At 40.7% G+C, this 18192-nt stretch overlaps 1 protein-coding gene across 3 annotated transcripts; it reads right to left on the bottom strand.

Annotated features, from left to right (window-relative positions):
* Nucleotides 1–197: 197 nt before the first annotated feature.
* On the bottom strand, nucleotides 198–16915 carry LOC139220779 (leukocyte elastase inhibitor-like). 3 transcript variants are annotated; one of them, XM_070852616.1, is made up of 10 exons: nucleotides 16887–16915; nucleotides 16097–16284; nucleotides 5018–5116; nucleotides 3915–4055; nucleotides 3586–3703; nucleotides 3299–3441; nucleotides 2061–2138; nucleotides 1672–1761; nucleotides 1401–1581; nucleotides 198–1231 (listed from the first exon to the last, which is right to left on the bottom strand). In XM_070852616.1, the coding sequence occupies exons 2-10, from the start codon at nucleotides 16271–16273 to the stop codon at nucleotides 1005–1007; spliced, it is 1254 nt and encodes a 417-aa protein (XP_070708717.1). In that variant the 5' UTR covers nucleotides 16274–16284; nucleotides 16887–16915; the 3' UTR covers nucleotides 198–1004. The 3 variants fall into 3 exon arrangements, with proteins under 3 accessions (XP_070708717.1, XP_070708716.1, XP_070708718.1); XM_070852615.1 differs by lacking the exons at nucleotides 16097–16284; nucleotides 16887–16915 and adding exons at nucleotides 6686–6867; nucleotides 7800–7881; XM_070852617.1 differs by lacking the exons at nucleotides 5018–5116; nucleotides 16097–16284; nucleotides 16887–16915 and adding exons at nucleotides 6686–6867; nucleotides 7800–7881.
* Nucleotides 16916–18192: the final 1277 nt, after the last annotated feature.

Below are 18192 nucleotides of genomic sequence, written 5' to 3'. Positions count from 1 at the left end.
GATCAGCACATATGGTTACGCTATGGTTAGTTTAGATTAATCATTAACAGAAAGCACTACTTTGTTAAAGACTCCTCAAAGATAGCCAGTGCAGTATTAACACTTACAGGATGAATGATGGAACTGCAGGTAATCTATCTAATCACACGTGACTGAAATGAACCTGAGAAAATGTTTTAGAAAAAAAACAAACAATATTTGCGAAGCACACACTTTTATTCTATGCGTAAAGAGCAAACACATACATAAAAATGATCTCATTGCCAGTTGCCACCTTCACGTAAGCCCCTGTTCTTTGGAGTCAATATTATCTATTATGCAATGCATAATGATAAAACTGTGTTTTGCTTAATTAGAATTCTAGTTATCCCCAAGGACATATCTACAGTATACAACAATGTGATTTCATCACATTATTCTCTTTGGTCAACTGAATAGATTAAATGCTGCAATTTCATGATCTGTAGAAAACGTGCAGAGAATCGAGCAACCGTTATATGTTCATATGGCGTTAAAGTGTAGCTGTAAGGCATAGCAGACATTGTGATAAAGGCAAATTCTTTCAAAGGGTGTAAGGCATAAGATAGGATAAACTAGACTTTAATGGTGTAGATAAACTAGGGTAGGGAGTGAGGGTGCAGCAAATAGGGCCGTACATTCATTACAGACAAAAAGTAAACCAGATCCTAAGGATGAGATTAGGGGCCAAAGATAAACAGCGCAATGTTCAGTAAGACACAGGATCAGTCATTAAGAATCACTCATGTAAGAAGTAAGGAGCCACAGTTTAGAAAATGAAATACCACAGTTTTTACTTATCATTCTAGCGCTCAAAGTATAGGACGGGAACTCAGGGTGTGATTATTAGCTATCAGCTATAGGAAGCTCTAGAGAAGTGAGTCACAGCTTCCAGTAATACCAAATAACATTCTATACTGTTGCAATAGTAGATGTATTGTAACTCCTCTTCCAGACAAGAAGCACAGCTCCAAATGATGTAGAGCTCACTCGGGGGAGCAGTACCGCCCGGCAAAGAGAATGCTCATGGAAGCGTTATGTCGGATGAAGAAGAGGAAGGGGTGGTCTGCGATGAAGGTGGCTGGACGCAGGGCACAGCGCAGCATCATGACAGCAGCGGTGGAAGCAGCAGCCTCGGTTCCCTCCTCGTTGACCTCCACGAAAGCCTTGTGGACGACTTTTGACAGCACCAGGTCGTTGGCCGGAGACATGCCTGTCACAAAAGAATATGTCAAATAAATATAATAGCGTGGAGCAAATTTGTGAGAGCTGCCACGACAACGTGTTGCTCCTTTGAACTGAAAGGAGCCGGTACAGGTTTTGGATGCCTGTTCTTTAAAGGATTCTGAATATACATGGTATGGTCCAGGCTCATGTCCTACCAGAGAAGTCACTCATTGCTATGTCGAAGGCATCCACCATGCCCATGCTGACCAGGACATTCTTCATGTCGTACTTCTCCTCCATCTTGAACCGAGGCAGCCCCACCTGGACCTCAATGTCATCCATCATGTCCGGACGAGTCCACTCCACAAAGTTCTCATAGGTGAGCTCCTTCTCCAGCTAGGGGTGAACACGAAACCACTTTTTTTAGTTAGTCAGTGTCTCGCAGGTGTCTTTATGTGTTAAAGTGCAAGTTTGCGTGCCTCCTACCATCTTTAGACCAGTTGGACCGTTCTCCATATCATTGGGTAGAAAGATGAGCATGCTGAGCTCCTTCCCTTTGTAAGGCATCTCTAGGATCTGTACAACAGAGGGTTTCAAGCTTTACAGCAAATATATGCACTGGTTTGCCAACTGTAGTGAGGTCGCTCAACAAACACTTGTAGGTAGTCAGTTAAAGCCTGAATCATAAACAAAATCTCATCAATTTTTCTATGAATCATGGTCAATTATCATACCACGGAAATCTCACCAAGTCCAACTTAACCTCATTAACAAAGGGAATAAATGATTATTCAGTTGTTGCATGATCAGTTAGCAGTCGGCTGATGGATAGACATGCTGTGTTAACCGGTTCATTCACTGAATTGCGTGGTTACCTGGCAGTTGGCTTCAGGGATGTAGGTTAAGGGGAACTTAGTTTTCTGATACATCATCTTTACTGGCTTTGTGTCTGTCTGAAAACAGCAAAACAGGAAAATACATAAGCTTAAAGAGAATTTAGCACCAGCTGTACACATCTCCGCATTGCATAAGTGCAGAAGGAGAGGTGTATGGCAACACATCATGGCGTAATCAGTGGGGAAACGCGTGGCAGAGCAGCAATATACTGTTTTTCATCCTACTATTAAATTACACTTGAACACACTCTACAGGATATTAAAACTGTATTAAGCTACAGTATATTTTGGATGTTACCATTAATTAAAATGACTTCTTTGATAAAAAAAAAAAAAAGAACTGAAATAAATAAGAGGCTTTTGAAGGAAGTTGAATGTTTTCTCAAAAGCTAGGAGGATTTCATAAAGGTCATGGCACCAAACCAGGGTTTAGTCATATGGCTAAACATCAGTGTAAGCTGGACACTCACCACATGGTGAGTAAGAATGCTCTAATGGGATGGCCACGCTGCTCTAAGCCCTCTAGTAGTTAACAAGCTAACAAGATAACTGTAAAAACTTGAAATGTCGACACAACATCAAGGCTTGCTGTCGCCTACTGGTTAAAAATCACTTTTTATTACTCTGAGGAAAGTCCACTGTCTGAACATGTTTTACTGTGGTGAACCATTTGTCAATGAATGGAGCAATATCTAATCATATCAGTGGAACCACAACATATGTGTGTCTACAGACTCAAACTCTGCACTTACTTAAGCAACAAACGATTTTCTTGCAGCCACCATGTGATCTGAGTAAAGGCGTCTTCAGCAACAACTGCATAAATCCCTTTTTCCGTTGAGCATAGCAACCCATGATTAACGCTCAAATGTTGAGAGTCATTGTGAAATGGTTCCTCCTAGTCTTGACTAACATGCAATGGAAAAATGTCAGACAAATGACCTTTAAATAAGCACATTTTATATAGCTATTTTACCCTCTTTTGTCCCTGATTTCCATCCTCTCCTCTGGTCCCCTGCCACGGCCCTGATGTAAAAACTGTATTCATTCACCATTTACCCCTCAAACTTTCAATGAAGAAGTCAGAATTAGTGTCCATGGCCTGGCTTGTATATGCTACCATGCAGTACAGTTTTAATATATATCATATTTCCTGACTTTATCTGATGATTGTCATTAGTGTTCGTCCAGTGAGTGTTTTCTTTGACCAGTGTTACCTTGCTGACTCTAAACGGAGCATCCCTTGTGGCATTCTCCTTAAACTGCTTATTCCAGTTGCCTTTGAAGTAGATGGCATTGACCAACACCAGTTTGGTCATTTCGTTCACCACGCCCTGGGCCAGCACATCCTTAATTTTACCTGATAAATAAAATACACATATGCAATGCCATGTCACAAAGTGTGTCTGAAGTGCCCAAAGTGTTGGCGAGTCAAAGAGTCAAATCCTACACGCAGGTCGATAAACATACTGATGCGTGTGCATGTTAGTGTGTGATGATCCACCTTTTGTCTGGCTCTCCACCCAGGTGTTGATGTTGAGCCTGGCCGCCTCTGAGCCTGTTTGGAAATCCACAGCCTCCAACTCTGCACTGTAGTGCTTCTTTGTTTCTCCCAAGAAATCCTGGAACCACCGACAACACGTTAACTGATTCTGATCGCATCCGCTGTTTTACTTGCTTGAATACTGGTCTGATGTCCACTCCCTTATTCACCAGTTTGCAGATTCCTGTCTTCATTCACTTGTGCCAAACAGTATGTAAACAAAACCACACCTCCTCCTCAAGATGTATACACACATTCTGACATACTCACACACACACACACACACACACCTCAACAAACTGGTAGGACTGCTCCCCGTAAAGTCTGTTGGCGACACTGAGGGCATACTGAGCGTCAGGCTTGTTGAGCTCGTTCAGCAGTTTGGCAAAGCTGACGTGGACTTCATCCTGACAATCTTTGGTCTTCAGGCACTGTGGAAAAAGTAGAGAAGTGTTACGGAGATGGGCTTAGCAAGTGACAGAACAGTCTGCTGTGAACAGTCCATTAGAGTGGCCATCTTGCCTTTTAAGAGATGAGACTATAGATAAAATAAACGAGGAAACAAAAACTGAAAATATCAGAATTACTTTAATAGTCCCCAGGGGGAAATTGCTTATACAATATGCAAACTACATTAGCGTAGAACCTATTGTAACACAGATAGGTTGGGACATAATGACCTACTGGGAAGACGTGAATGAATTGGACTTCCTCAACTAATGTTGTATCTGAGAACACCTAAATCACCATGGCATTGTTACTGCACAACATCCCAACACAGACTCAAAATTAGAGGGGACACTTAAACACCTTTAAAGAACCCATAGAAATGCCGGCCCAAGCTTTCACAAGCCTTTCCAGAAACAGTCAAATGAGGACATGCACCATCCTTCCGCCATGTTGTTATTTTCATGGTTATCTTCAATAATATGTCCATCCTTTTAAATAAGAATTCAAGATGCATCCAAATCAGCAAGACATAACCCACTATCTTCCATGGTCAGTCTTAATGACATTTGTTTAAGTGTGTGTGTGTGTTATACTGATACTGACAATAGAGACAAGTGACAAGAAGAGACAAGAGATACAAAGCACACCAGGAAGCAGCTATAAAAAGAAAAGACAGGGCTTCGTTCATGTGTATTATTGATAACAATGGTGGTTGGAGCTGTTTAGCACACTAAACCTTCAGCAAACAGCACATAACTAAGGCTGCTCCTGTTTTTTTTTTTTTTTTTTTTAAATTCTGTTCAAGACCAGCAAGCAAAGAGGAGGGAAAACAATTCTCTCTGGATCTTTGTCTCCAAGAATCCCCTCACCAGATGACACCACCCAGAGAGTTAGTAAAACACCCTCAGTTAGTTTATCACTCCTGAACTGGTGACTTTGTTACCGCTTTGAGCAAATGCGCTGGCAATGTGACCTGGACCTGCTGCTGCATCTGCTGTGCTCCAGCACGCCGCGGCTTCTCTGCCTTGGTGAAGCAGAGGACCTAGGGGTGCAGTTGGTTAAGTTAGATGATCCTGTGCGTCTGCTTGTGTGCAGGAAGTCATAAAATCATCCTGGCAGTCAAGCGTAGGTTAAGTTGTATCCCGCAGGCTAAAAGTTGCCACCAATACATTTTTATTGGTTTTCATCGTGAGCCGCTCAGGTTCTTGTTAATTCGGATGTCATTGCTGACCCACAGATTGCTTATTCACATCGATGGACTACGGTATTTGTAGAGTAATTGTGAGCAGCTGGCTAATAAACATATCGCAAGAAACAAGTTTGCGCAACTGGACTTTCTGGTAACCAGCTGCTAAAAAATTCTCACAGGGGTCTCATATTACAGTCACCCCATTCAAGCGTGCACAATCACACACCCACTCCTCTCTTACTCACTGTGGCTGGGTGTGTCCCTCTTACTGTGTCTCATAACTTGTACTGCACCTTTCTCACCTTCTGGAACGAAGCATGCTTTTACATCCAAGACACAATTCATTCAAGACAGATTATATCACAGCTCCTTGCTTTGAACAGTGAACTCTCTCATGAAAGGCATGGCATGACGCTGTATGTGTAACAGCAGCGGTCAGGTAATGATAGGGATTGTTTCCGATGAAAAATGGTGGATTTAGGGTGAAGCCCTGCCTCTCCACATACTCATCCATCCACCAGCCTGACTTATGCGGGTGTGGCTTTGCTTTAGCACTCAGTCAGAAAAATGAAACTTGTTCTGTTTTAACTTAGCTGTTAACTTCCACCTACATTCCAACTACCTACAGAGCGCCAAAACTGAGGAGTGATTTCACTGAAGACTCTCTAATCTTAATATTGATGTCTGACTCTTATTCTAGCAATAGATTTCTAAATCTCATTGGCTCTGCTCGCTTTAAGATGAAGTACCTCCTGAAAAATCAGAGGGGAATTTATTCTCTTTATGGAGTAAAAGTATAAATCAGCCCCTTATTCCATTTAACAAAATATATCACTGTATATTTTCAGGTTACAAAGCATAAACAAGGCTTTAAAACTGCTTTTTCTTCAGAATACTCATTTGTGACAGTTAGGCAGCCAGACCAGTGGACGTGTTTGCACATAATGGGAACAGATAAGGTGTTCAGATGATTTTCCCTGGAAAAATTTACTGCCTTTACATTTCCATGTTGTGTGTCACGTTCCTATAGCAACGTAACACAGCAGCCTCCATAAAACTGAGTCTGAACAGATCAGGTCTTTGTCGATCTTGCTGACACAGAGAGAAAAACTGAATGAATGAATGGATCGCAGGTTTTGTGATTCACCCTGCCCTTCTTTCCTAACCCACTATCTTTAGTTTTGCTTGGCATTAATTCAAAGAGGTGCTGGTGCAGAGGACACATTTTGTGGTGATGTTTTAATGAAGTGCATTTTATAGTAGGACCTTGCATCACTTTAGCCACCAGACAGACAATATAGCAATAATACAGTTTTATTTTTAAAAAAAATGTAAGATTGAGTCACAACGTTAAGCTGAACCAGGTGCACCACCCTGCAATGTAAATAAGTTACTTCTTGTGCGTGTGTGTGTGTATCATACCTCTGACATCTGTGCAGCTGTGTTGCCGCTGGCCCCCAGCATCACCATAGCCAGGGCCGAAGAGATGCTGAAAGGCGAGTAGAAGACATTTGCTGTCTGGTCGTTATCACACAAGTTTTTGAGCAAAGCCAGAGCGAAGCTGGTGTTGGCCTTGGAGAGAGGTGCTGGTGATGCCATTGTTTCTACAAGAAAAAGAAAGCAGAGCATCAATTATTATATTTATAAACTTAAAATAATGCTTTTAATTCTTTACCTCTGTGAGTTCATTAGTTTTTCCTTGCCATTGTTGCCTGATGTTTGCTTATGTGGAGATTCTTGAATACTTAAGTTTTGAATTCTTTGAATTGTCAGGTCTCTCTTGAGTAAAGAGTTTAATCTTGACCTGCTCCTTTGAGGAAAGTGTCTTGAGATAACATTTGTTATGAAGTGGCGCTATATGACATGTAAAGATTGAGTGATTGATGTGTAATCTCGACATCACTGAAAATGACGGCACGCCTTTAATGATTCCTCGAGATTTAAATAAAGGCTGAATGAATGAATTATTCAGTTACTTTACAATTACACTGACTGCATCTGAATATCAATACCTGATAGATGATATATTAAGACAATGTCTTTAGAATAGCAAGCTTTACATGGACCAAGCAGGTTTCCTTCAGTATAATCTTCTGTACAATTGATTTACCTAGTCTTATTTTATTAGTAATAACACAGTAGTGGTTGTTATAAGTCATTTAGGATTTTATTGAAAATATACTGCATCAGTGGTGTGTATGCAAATTTACAAAACAGCATACCTTCAAGAAAGTATTAAAAGGTCCAGATTTTTAAATCATATGTAGTAGAAAAATCAACTTGCATTGTTTTTAGAATTGCCATTACTAACATTTAGATAAACTAGGTTATATTCTGTACATAGAGCTAGGACTGGCTCAACGACTGTCAAACTGAGGCTTTCTACCTGTCACATAACACCTGTCTGGTTTAACCTGTCCGGTAAAATTGATCAGAAAGTCAATCAGCTTCTGGCCTGGATCAAATTACTTCTGTCGAACCAAATATATAGAAATAAATAACCAAAGCTCACTGGTACAAACTGAACGAGACTTACATAAAGAGACTTTTCTTGTGTTCTTCAAGTGATCAGGAGTCTTTCTGTCACAGGAAGACTTCTGCTGCAAGCATCAGTTTTATTATTGACAGACCGACCCGCCCCGAAAACCCTGTCAAATCAGCTTCCGCATTCTCGTACGTCATTTTACGGAAGCCCGAACGGAAAAAACGTGCTTTTTACTCGCTTGATTTAATTACGCTTCTAAAAACAATTTATTATTACTCTATTAATAAACACAGGGGTTGGCTTTGTGGCATGACGCCAATCAGCTTTGGTGTCAAAATGACTAGAACATCATATTTCTAGGTAGTTTTATTTTACTGCTTTTATGCTACTACAGACTTAAAGGAAACTAATCCTTCTGTAAACTTTGCATCTCTGTCCTATAGTAGCATATAATATAATAAACACCTAAAACACTGATTTAAACACTGTAAACTATAACATTCTCATAATGAAAACTACATACTGTGTTAACAGTATGTTGAGAAACAATACAGCTGAAATATGCAGATTTTAGCTTCACTGTCAGAAACTTATTGTGGAAGTGACAGTAAACAACTGGCAGCAACCTGCTGTTAAAGAAGTACTTTTACTGTGTTTTTATTTACAGTAACAATAATGTAACTGTAAAATAAAGTACAGTAATTACTATGTTACTGTATTTTTGGTTACATGGGTAGTGTAACTATTAAAACACAGTCATTTCTGATAGCTGTATTTTTTATTATGTGTCAATTGTAGAATAAATAACAGTAATTACTGTATTGTGTTTTTAGTTACAGTAATAGTGTTGTAATTGTAGAATAGAAACCTTGATACTGTGCTTTTAAATTACAGTCTCAGTGTTGTAACTGTTAAATAAAACCCTTTCTTTGATATAGTATACAGCACTTTTTGCCAGGCTGGTAATGCACAGTTTATTATAATAAGATAAGATAAGATAAGATATTCCTTTATTTATCCCACAATGGGGAAATTTCAAGTCAGCAGCAGTTCTGATTCACACATACAAGATACAGTTCACACATACAAAGAAAGGGAATAAAAAATGTAAAATATATATATGTTTACATGTACAGTATATACAAAAAATAATGTATGGTGAAAGAATGAAAGAATGAGGTGATAGAAAGGCTATTGCACATGGGGAAAATATAAATATATAAATATATAAATATATATGAAATATTGCACTTGTTCCTTTTTCTTGGTCTTTGGTCTACTGGGAGCAGATTTGGTTGTAAAGTCTGATGGCAGCAGGGAGGAAGGACCTGCGATGCCTTTCTTTGGAGCATCGTGGGTGACGAAGCCTGTCACTGATGGAGCTTTCCAGGGCTCTTACAGTCTCATGTAGGGGGTGGGAGACATTGTCCATGATTGATGACAGCTTCGCTACCATCCTCCTGTCACCCACCACCTCCACAGGATCGAGGCTGCAGCCCAGGACAGAGCTGGCTTTGTCCACCAGTTTGTTCAGTTTCTTCCTCTCTGCTGCCGTGATGCTGCTGCTCCAGCAGACCACACCGTAGAAGATGGCTGATGCCACCACAGAGTCATAGAAAGTCCTCAGGAGGCCCTCCGCCACTCCGAAAGACCTCAGTCTACGCAGCAGGTGGAGTCTGCTTTGGCCTTTCTTGAAGAGTGCCTGAGTATTAACAGTCCAGTCCAGCTTCTTGTTGAGGTGAACACCCAGGTACTTGTAAGAGTCCACAATCTCTACGTCCGTTCCCTGGATGTTCACCGGAGAGGGAGGGTCTTTGTAATAATCACTGCATCAACAATAACTGCAGAGAGAAAGCAAATAATATATTTTTAGACATTTATTCTTGAATGTGGAAAGGTTGCAAGCATGACATTTTTCTGGTGCTCAATGGATGAGCATACTACGGCTACTACAAACATAATACATTATACAGCTGCACCTCCTCTCTTCTTGATCCTTAAGTGAGGGGATCATTGCCTCACACACACAAGGAAAAGGATATAAAACAATAGCAAAAGCACTGAATGTTCCTACAGACACTGTTGGAAGCATAGTTCACAAGTTCAGTGCTAAAGGAACATTGGCTGCACTACCTGGACGTGGCAGAAAGAGGAAGCTATCAGCGGGGGATTCTGTTGTGTGGAGCGATTACACAAAACTGGAACTTTCCAGGTCTATGGATCAGTGGTATGTCTGGAGGAGGAAGAATGAGGCAGACGCTGAAAAGAGCACCCCGCCTACAGTGAACCTATATGACCTATATACAGCCCAATCCATCATATGCTCATCTATAACTAATTAAGATAATATTCTGAATATCACTCTAGGTTTATTTGACATAGGATACCTCAGGTCATTAACATTTTGGACACTAATTTGATTACAAAAATTAATTTCAGGTGTAATTTAATTTAAATGCGTTCAACATTAATGCACACAAGTACTGAAATAAGTAAAGCTGATTAGGTAAGCACAAGGGCACGGTTAAGGTGAATGCATGCAAAGAAAAGTAAAAGCATTCGCTATGCACCACAGCCCTGTGCTAATATAACTGTGACATGGATACAATTACAGTTTATGCACACAACACCTTTAGCTTGGTAGTTTTGATGTCAATAAACATAAAAAAAAAAACATGTAGAAGAATATTAAAATACTACTAAGCAGACAAGATTGTCAAAAATTGTCTAAAAGAACGAACAATGAAGGCTAAAGTACAATAAACTGATTTAAAATTGATCAAATCAGTATAATAAGACAAAGGCAGCAACAGCTGAGTGAGTCAGCCAATAATAACAGTCCTGCTGACTGAACTCTGGGGCGTCATGTTCATGCTACATAATGATTAACATTTAATGAATTTGAAATTTAGTGACCTAAATCATAGATAAAGCAGCAGCATGATAATCATTCGACAGCTCATCTCGACCAATGCAGGAGCTTCCCTGACGCCCCCTTGACTCACTATTTAATTAAATTAGCAGCGTTGCACACACACACACACACATATATATATTTATATATATATATATATATATATACACACATATATGGCAATGTAGTGGGCCTGTATGTTTCAAACAAGGATTTATATATATTGAAACAAAAATAAGGCAAAAGAAACAGCCTCCATTCAACAGCAGCACAAAAACCCTCTTTACTTCTGTTGGCACAACTACAGTTAGTATGATGAAATTACAGTAAAATTGACATGCACTTGCATACTTACACTTCGAATGATGATGATAAAATAACACAAGATATCATCTTGGCAGAAGATGCTTTATTATAGTGTTCACTCTGGTTTGATCAGGACATTAAAGAGATGGAAGAGATGGAAAATGCACCAAAGAGACATATAAAAAAAATATTACATTTGAATCTGAATCTGTGGCTCTTGCTTTTATGCAGTGGGGGGCCTCTCACACATCTGTGCCCGGGGGCCCATTGCCTCACGATCCATCCTCGTCCACAGGACATACAGCAGAGCTCACTCGGGGGAGCAGTATCGCCCTGCAAAGAGCACACTCATGGTGGGGTTATGTCGGACGAAGAAGAGGAAGGGGTGGTCTGCGATGAACGTGGAAGGAATCGTTAAAGAGAACGTCATCGCGACAGCAGCGGTGGAAGCAGCGGCCTCGGTTCCCTCCTCCGTGACCTCCACGAAAGCCTTGTGGACGACTTTTGACAGCACCAGGTCGTTGGCCGGAGACATGCCTGTGAGGACAGAGTTCATTGTTTTACCATGACCACTAAATCAGCAATGACATCTGTTGCCATGTCTTCATCGTGCTTGTTTATAACTCCATCTATTACAGTGAAATTGTTGAGTTGTGTTAACCTCTTGAAATAATTGTGCAACTTATACATTTACGGCATATGTCTCACCAGAGAAGTCGCTCATTGAGACATCAAAGGCATCCACCATGCCCATGCTTTTCAGGACATCGTTTAGGTCGTACTTCTCCTCCATCTTGAACCGGGGCAGCTTCACCACAACCTCAGTTTGAGCCATCATGCCCGGACGAGTCCACTCCACATACTTCTCATAGGTCAGCTCCTTCTCCAGCTAGCGTGGATACAATATCAGTCATTGGTCTGTTTAGAAGTGTGCATTTGTTCACTGTGTGTGTGTATATATGTGTCCTACCTTCTCCAAGCCGGTGGTGTCGTCCTCTATCTCATTGGGCAGGAAGACGAGCATGCTGAGGTCCTTCCCTTTATAGGGCATTTCTAGGATCTGTCCAAAAACATTCTGTTTTAATCTGAAGATAATCCGAGTATTTGTATTTGGGAGCAAAAGTCTTGCCTATGGATATCATCTTAAAATCCAAGTGTGATTATTTCAGTCATCACCAAATCAGAACCCATTTTTCTTTGGATCTGTCCACTATATTTTATTGAAATCTGTTCACAAATGATTGAAATATCAAATTCAAAATTCGTGGACATTACCTGGCAGTTTGCCTCAGGGATGGAGGCGAGAGAGAATTCACTTTTCTGGTACATCATCCTCACCGGCTTAGTGTCATCCTAAAGCAAACAGAACATGCACTCCTGTTGTTTTGTGTGTTGTCAAAACTGTTCTTCTACCCACCGTGTGTCCATGTAGCATGGTCTTATTTGAATAAGACATCTTTTAGGGAAGAATTGGACTAAAACTGGCTGGAGTTTGCTGCAGATTGCACACTTGCGATTTCATTTTCACCCGACTTTGTTGTGCTGTGATCAAACTACAAACATGACACAACATAATGATGGATCGCTCTCAAGCTCGGAATTTCCATCCAGCTAAAATAACACAGCCTCCCACAGACCTCGGGTAAACTGTGCACTTAATTGTGAAATCATTTCCTAAACGTTGAATGCTGCTTTGGCCCCTCTGCGTTTCTAAATCCACTGCTGTCTTTGTGTTACCTTGTTTATTCTAAACTGAGCATCAACAGTGAAATCCTCTTCGAACTGCTGGCTCCAGTGGCCTTTGAAGTAGATGGCGTTGACCAGCACCAGCCTGGTCGCAGTGTCCACCACATCCTCTGCCAGCAAGTGCTTGATTTTACCTGGTGAACAGTAATGAGCAAAGCCATCATCATTAAGACACAGACATGGACAAAGGCTCTAGCGAAGTTTTCATCCAGAATATTATTTCTCTCTTCTGACTACTAGAAGCACCAGCAGTGCAACGAGAGGAAGAACTAGAGATGCACAAAGGTCACAGAGCGCTCAAATATAATATATATAAGTTAAAAAGGAGAGAAAATTGAAAGAAGAGAAAAAGACGTACATGAATGTATAAAAGGACACAAACCATAAAGTAAAGGTGGGCCTAGAATAATGTCTAAATAAATGGTGAGTAAGAACTTGCTTGTCTGGTTTCCTCCAGCAGGTTGCACCAGAGCCATTTAGCTCTCATGCTAAGTCCCCGTGTTGGTGGTGGTTTTGAGTCTCGACATAAGAGACACTGAAAACATTAGAGGACAGATATAATGCGAATAAAACCAGACCCTACATGTAAAGGTCTAAGACATGGACGCAGTGAACTCTGACACAGCTTATGTAGAAGAGGAGCCATTTAGAGAGACAGGGGAATTTGGAATATGAAGGATTAAGGATTTGGTACTATGGAGGACTCGTGTGCTCCACTCATACAGGCCTTAGATATAGTTCCCAATCTGTGTAATGTACTGATGGGTGGGTGTGTGTGTTAATCATATTTACCACTTGTTTGCTCCTCCACCCAGCTATTGATGATCAGTCTGGCTGCATCAGCGCCGGTGTTAAAGTTCACAGACTCCAGCTCAGCGCTGTAGTGCTTTCTGGTTTGTGCTAAGAAATCCTGAAATCATGAACAGGACATTTGAATGCTGGTAATAACCAGCTCACAAGCAAGAGGAATTTCAAAGAATGCTATTTGTTACATGAGTTTCACTTGTGTGTTGACAGTTCTCACTGCTTTGAGCAAACAGTAAGATGGATTTGTTAATCCATCAGTGCTCGCTTATTTTGAGCGGAGAGCTGAAAGTCCTCCTCATTCAGTATGCCTCATACAGTTAGCTGGTTGAGCCATGGAGGCAGGCAAAAAATGCTGTGCATACTAAAGCACTGAAATGAAAGAAGAAGAAATCCATCGCATTAAGGTGAAGGTAACTGGGGGTAAGCCTGCACATTTACTGGTTTGAGCTCAAAACCATGTTTTAAAGCATTTAACTAAATAAATAAATTACAGGCTCGCACATGCACACACCTCAACAAACTGGTAGGACTGCTCCCCATAAAGCCTGTTGGCAAGGCTGAGGGCATACGGAGCGTCTGGCTTGATGAGCTCACTCAGCAGTTTGGCAAATCTAGCGTGGACATCATCTTGCCCATTCCGGGGTTTCAGATACTGCGAACAGTCAGAGAAGACCTGCATGTTACAAGGACACACTGAGCCAGTGGCAGATGAAAGACAGCTTTGCATTATGTTAATATGGATCATTGGCCATGTGACCGGCCCACCTGTTCAATGATGAGAATAGAGACCATTAATTATTATCAAGGCAGAAAAGTAAAAACTTATAGCAGCTTTAAAGCTAACATTGGTTACAGTGGGTTCTTTTGGGACAATGCTACTGTATTGGCTACCTATTAATGTTTGTCTATGCTAATGTCCTAGCATGCAATAGTACCAATGATAATGATTAAGGTGTCACTGTTTTCATCATTTAATGTAACTAGAATGGTTTTCAGCAACATCCCAGGATGCTGGTGTTTTCAGAAGATTGTTCCTCCAGAGTCCCCCAGCACCTTTTGGACAGGAAATGGAAAAAGGCACAAAACAGACCAAATAAAAGCCCCCCACCCCCACCCACCCACACACACATACACACAATTACTCACCCTTTACCCAACATTGTGTTGCACTTTCCATCTCTTTCCTAAATCTGCATGTTTTACTGTTTTAAGCTTCACATTAAGCATCATATTTCAAATTTCTGTCTCAAAAGATGCAGCAAGATAGATGCACATTAGTAAGCAATGCAGTGAGAAATTGAGCGTGAAATACTCTGGAACCAAAATCTCAGATTTCCTCACAATATGACGAAACCCAGCACCATCATACACTATTTCTCTCATTTTGGCTTTGTCAGCACCTTCAGCAGATACTGTGGCAGTCTGCTAGACTGCTGTATCTGCCTCTGCATCTGCATCCGAGTCTGAATCTGCGACTGCATCACCGACTGCTGCTCCTCTGGCTGCTCTCCTGGCTGCTGCGACTGCTCCGCCTCAGAGAAACACAGGACCTGGGGGGGTGCAAATGGGAGTTTCTCTTTTCATTAGGATCACTGTTAAATTCAACGTTATTATTGTGTGTCAGGTAGGGCAGATTGATGCACAGGTTGATCTAAACTGAAGCGCTGCAACTCCTACAAAGTCACTTACAGAATCACCTACATGTAGTGAGGGGGTCATCAGAAAGTCAATGCCTACATTTACCAGCACTCCTTGTGAAATTGTGATGCTTCTGCTTGCTGTGGCTCTGTGCAGTTCAGCTTCAATGTAAAATGTGAGTGAAAGGCAAGTGCTGCGTCATTGACCTCTCGTGTGTTGAGAGTTAGGAATGAAACCAGCCTCAATATGCAATGCACAATTCACCCAAACCAGGTTGCCAGGTTTGCAGTGAATAAAAATAAAAATAATTCAAACTATGGAGCAACCGTTTTTGCAACTCACGCAAGGGTGAGTTACTACTGTACAGTATGGCATACAGAGTAATTCTAGCTTGTCTCTTACTTTACTTTTTAATTATTACTGTATTAGCGCGTCCTTTATTTTGTACAGGTAGACATGCACTCCTATTATGGCTCCACTGCTTTACTGTGCTTATCATTTTTGTGATCTACTACTTAGAGAGGAATTTAACAATTTAACAATTTAACAATTCCTCTTCCTGTGATCCAAGTCAGAAGCGAAGATCGCTGGGAGACAGAAAGAGTAATTATAGCCCTGACAGGCAGGCGGGCAGGCACCTCACTGTGCCAGATGGTTGGGTTAAAGTTTTTCACTGAAAATGCAGAACCAAAACCCTCCACTCATCTCTTATGCCACTCTGTGTTAAAAAAAAAAAAAAACATGACAGAACTTGAAACTTGTACCCACACCTTTTTCGTTATTGTGGCAAAATTCCAACACCATAGACAACCAGATACAGACTTACAATGGCATTTGAAAATGTGTGTGTATACACACTTTGATATAAATGGCTGCGTTAGTATGAGAACAATAACTTTTGTCCTATTCCTTTTCACAGTGTGCTTGTGTGTTGTACCTCTGACATCTGTGCAGCTGTGTTGCCCCTGGCCCCCAGCATCACCATAGCCAGGGCTGAAGAGATGCTGAAAGGGGAGTAGAAGATGTTCGCTGTCTTGTTCTCATCATGCAGCTTTTTGAACAAAGCCAGAGAGAAGGTGGTGTTGGCCTTGGATAGAGGAGCTGATGTCTCCATTATGTGTGATCCTAAGAAAGGATAGCAGGGCAGCTGTTGCATATCAGTTTATCTGATCAGCACTCTCCAGTTTGGAGATAGACACATCAAGATATTCCCCTGATCATGTGAAACATGTAAAGCTCTAAAACACTTGAATCGGTAAGCTTCAGTCTCTTTTTCAGCCACAAGAAGATTGTGTTAGTGAATGTTTCTTCATCTTCTTTATAAGGATCCTCAAGCACCATATCAATGTTTCAGACAAGCTGAATGAAATCAAAGTCTTCGGCCTCTTGGTTTAATCTTCCAACTATTACATGTTTTTAAGCTAAATCTTAAGCAGCTTGTGCACATCTTTACACTACTCTTTACTTTTGTTTAATCTTAAGTAAGCAGTGTCCTCCAACTTTGTTATCCCTTTCAGATTTGTGTAGTCATCCTTTTTTCACTCCGCGGTGAAATAAAATTGATTTAGAGTTTTAAAGGAAAGTGAAATGTCACACAGATATTGTGTATCAATACTCGATCACGGTTGTCTTTGGAAAGTGAAAAGGGCATAAATTAAAAACTTTTAGCTTATCCTACCAATCTTATTACCAAAATCAAGTGACTGTAAGGCACATCCTGTACTTACTGACAGACACTCCTCTTCAAGTGAATAAGTGGTCCAGAATGATTCAGTAAAAGTAGAACGAGCTCTGTCTGTGTTATTTTACACACTGACGCACCAAGGCGTGAATAGGTCTTGTTGAAGCTTGAGGGAATATCTAAAAATCACGCCCAATAGTGAAAGACACAACCAGTCATACTATGGTTTAGAAGTATGTGCTGTGTCAGTGGGTGTGTTTTGTAAGAGTCTTCTAGCCACACCCAACATAACCCTGAGCAGACTGATACAGAAAAAGGATGGATGGATGGATGGATGGATGGATGGATGGATGGATGGATGGATGGATGCTGAGATGAAGTCAAAGCGCAGTCTAAAGCCGACAAAGCAATAATCTTCAGTATACAAATGGGATTATGACATGCATGAGGGCATTATGAATCAGGAGGTAGATCATCAAGGAGGAATTTCAAAATACAAGGGTTTTACTAGCTTTTATTTGATTTCGGTTTTTTTGTATTTGCATGCAGAAAATGTGTAGTTGTGGTGTTTTCATTCAGTTCACTTCATGGATTAGATCGCTGCAATCTAGTTGGCTGGAGTATGAGGCAAGAAGGACCTCATTTGTATACGTTTTCTGTTTTGACAATAACTACAGCTGCAGAGGGATGAACAAGTGCAGGATTTCATAGCAATCAGCCACCACAAAGCCTGATTTTAGTTCCTTCAGTTTCTCCCCTGGGGTTAAAGCTGTGCTTACTGTCTGCAGATTCTAATTTTAGTAATATACATATATATATATATATATATATATATATATATATATATATATATATATATATTTCAACTTCCTTTTGAAAGGTTTTTTATGATCTGGCTGAAAAATGCATTCTTGTGAAAAAGAAATATCTCTAAATTTGAGATTTGGTGCAAGTTGGGTCAAACTGCATTTTTCAAAGTTAATAAAGTTCTCTGATGCTCTGTGCCAAATAAACATGACATTAATGTCATGCAAGAAATCAAGGGACTGCTCCAGGGATCAACAGATAGGGTACTTCAAATAACAGGAGCTACTCTACACCATACATGTAGATTCTTGCATCATTTTTCCACAGGTTAAATACAGTTTTAGTAACTGTCAATAAGATCTAAAGAATGAACTATCACTGCATATTATGCAATGTGTGCATGTGCTGACCAGCTATGGAAAGCTCATTGCTCATTTGTATACAGCCAGTGCTGCACGCTGCTGAGTTACAGTGCAGTACAGTCCAGTGGGGTCATATATTGTGTGTTGCAGTGCCCTCATCTGGTTATGGTGGAGCACTGCAGC

The sequence above is a fragment of the Pempheris klunzingeri genome, chromosome 21 (genome assembly GCF_042242105.1).
Source record: "Pempheris klunzingeri isolate RE-2024b chromosome 21, fPemKlu1.hap1, whole genome shotgun sequence".
NCBI lineage: Eukaryota > Metazoa > Chordata > Actinopteri > Acropomatiformes > Pempheridae > Pempheris > Pempheris klunzingeri.
This window is presented reverse-complemented; position numbering and strand designations above follow the sequence as displayed.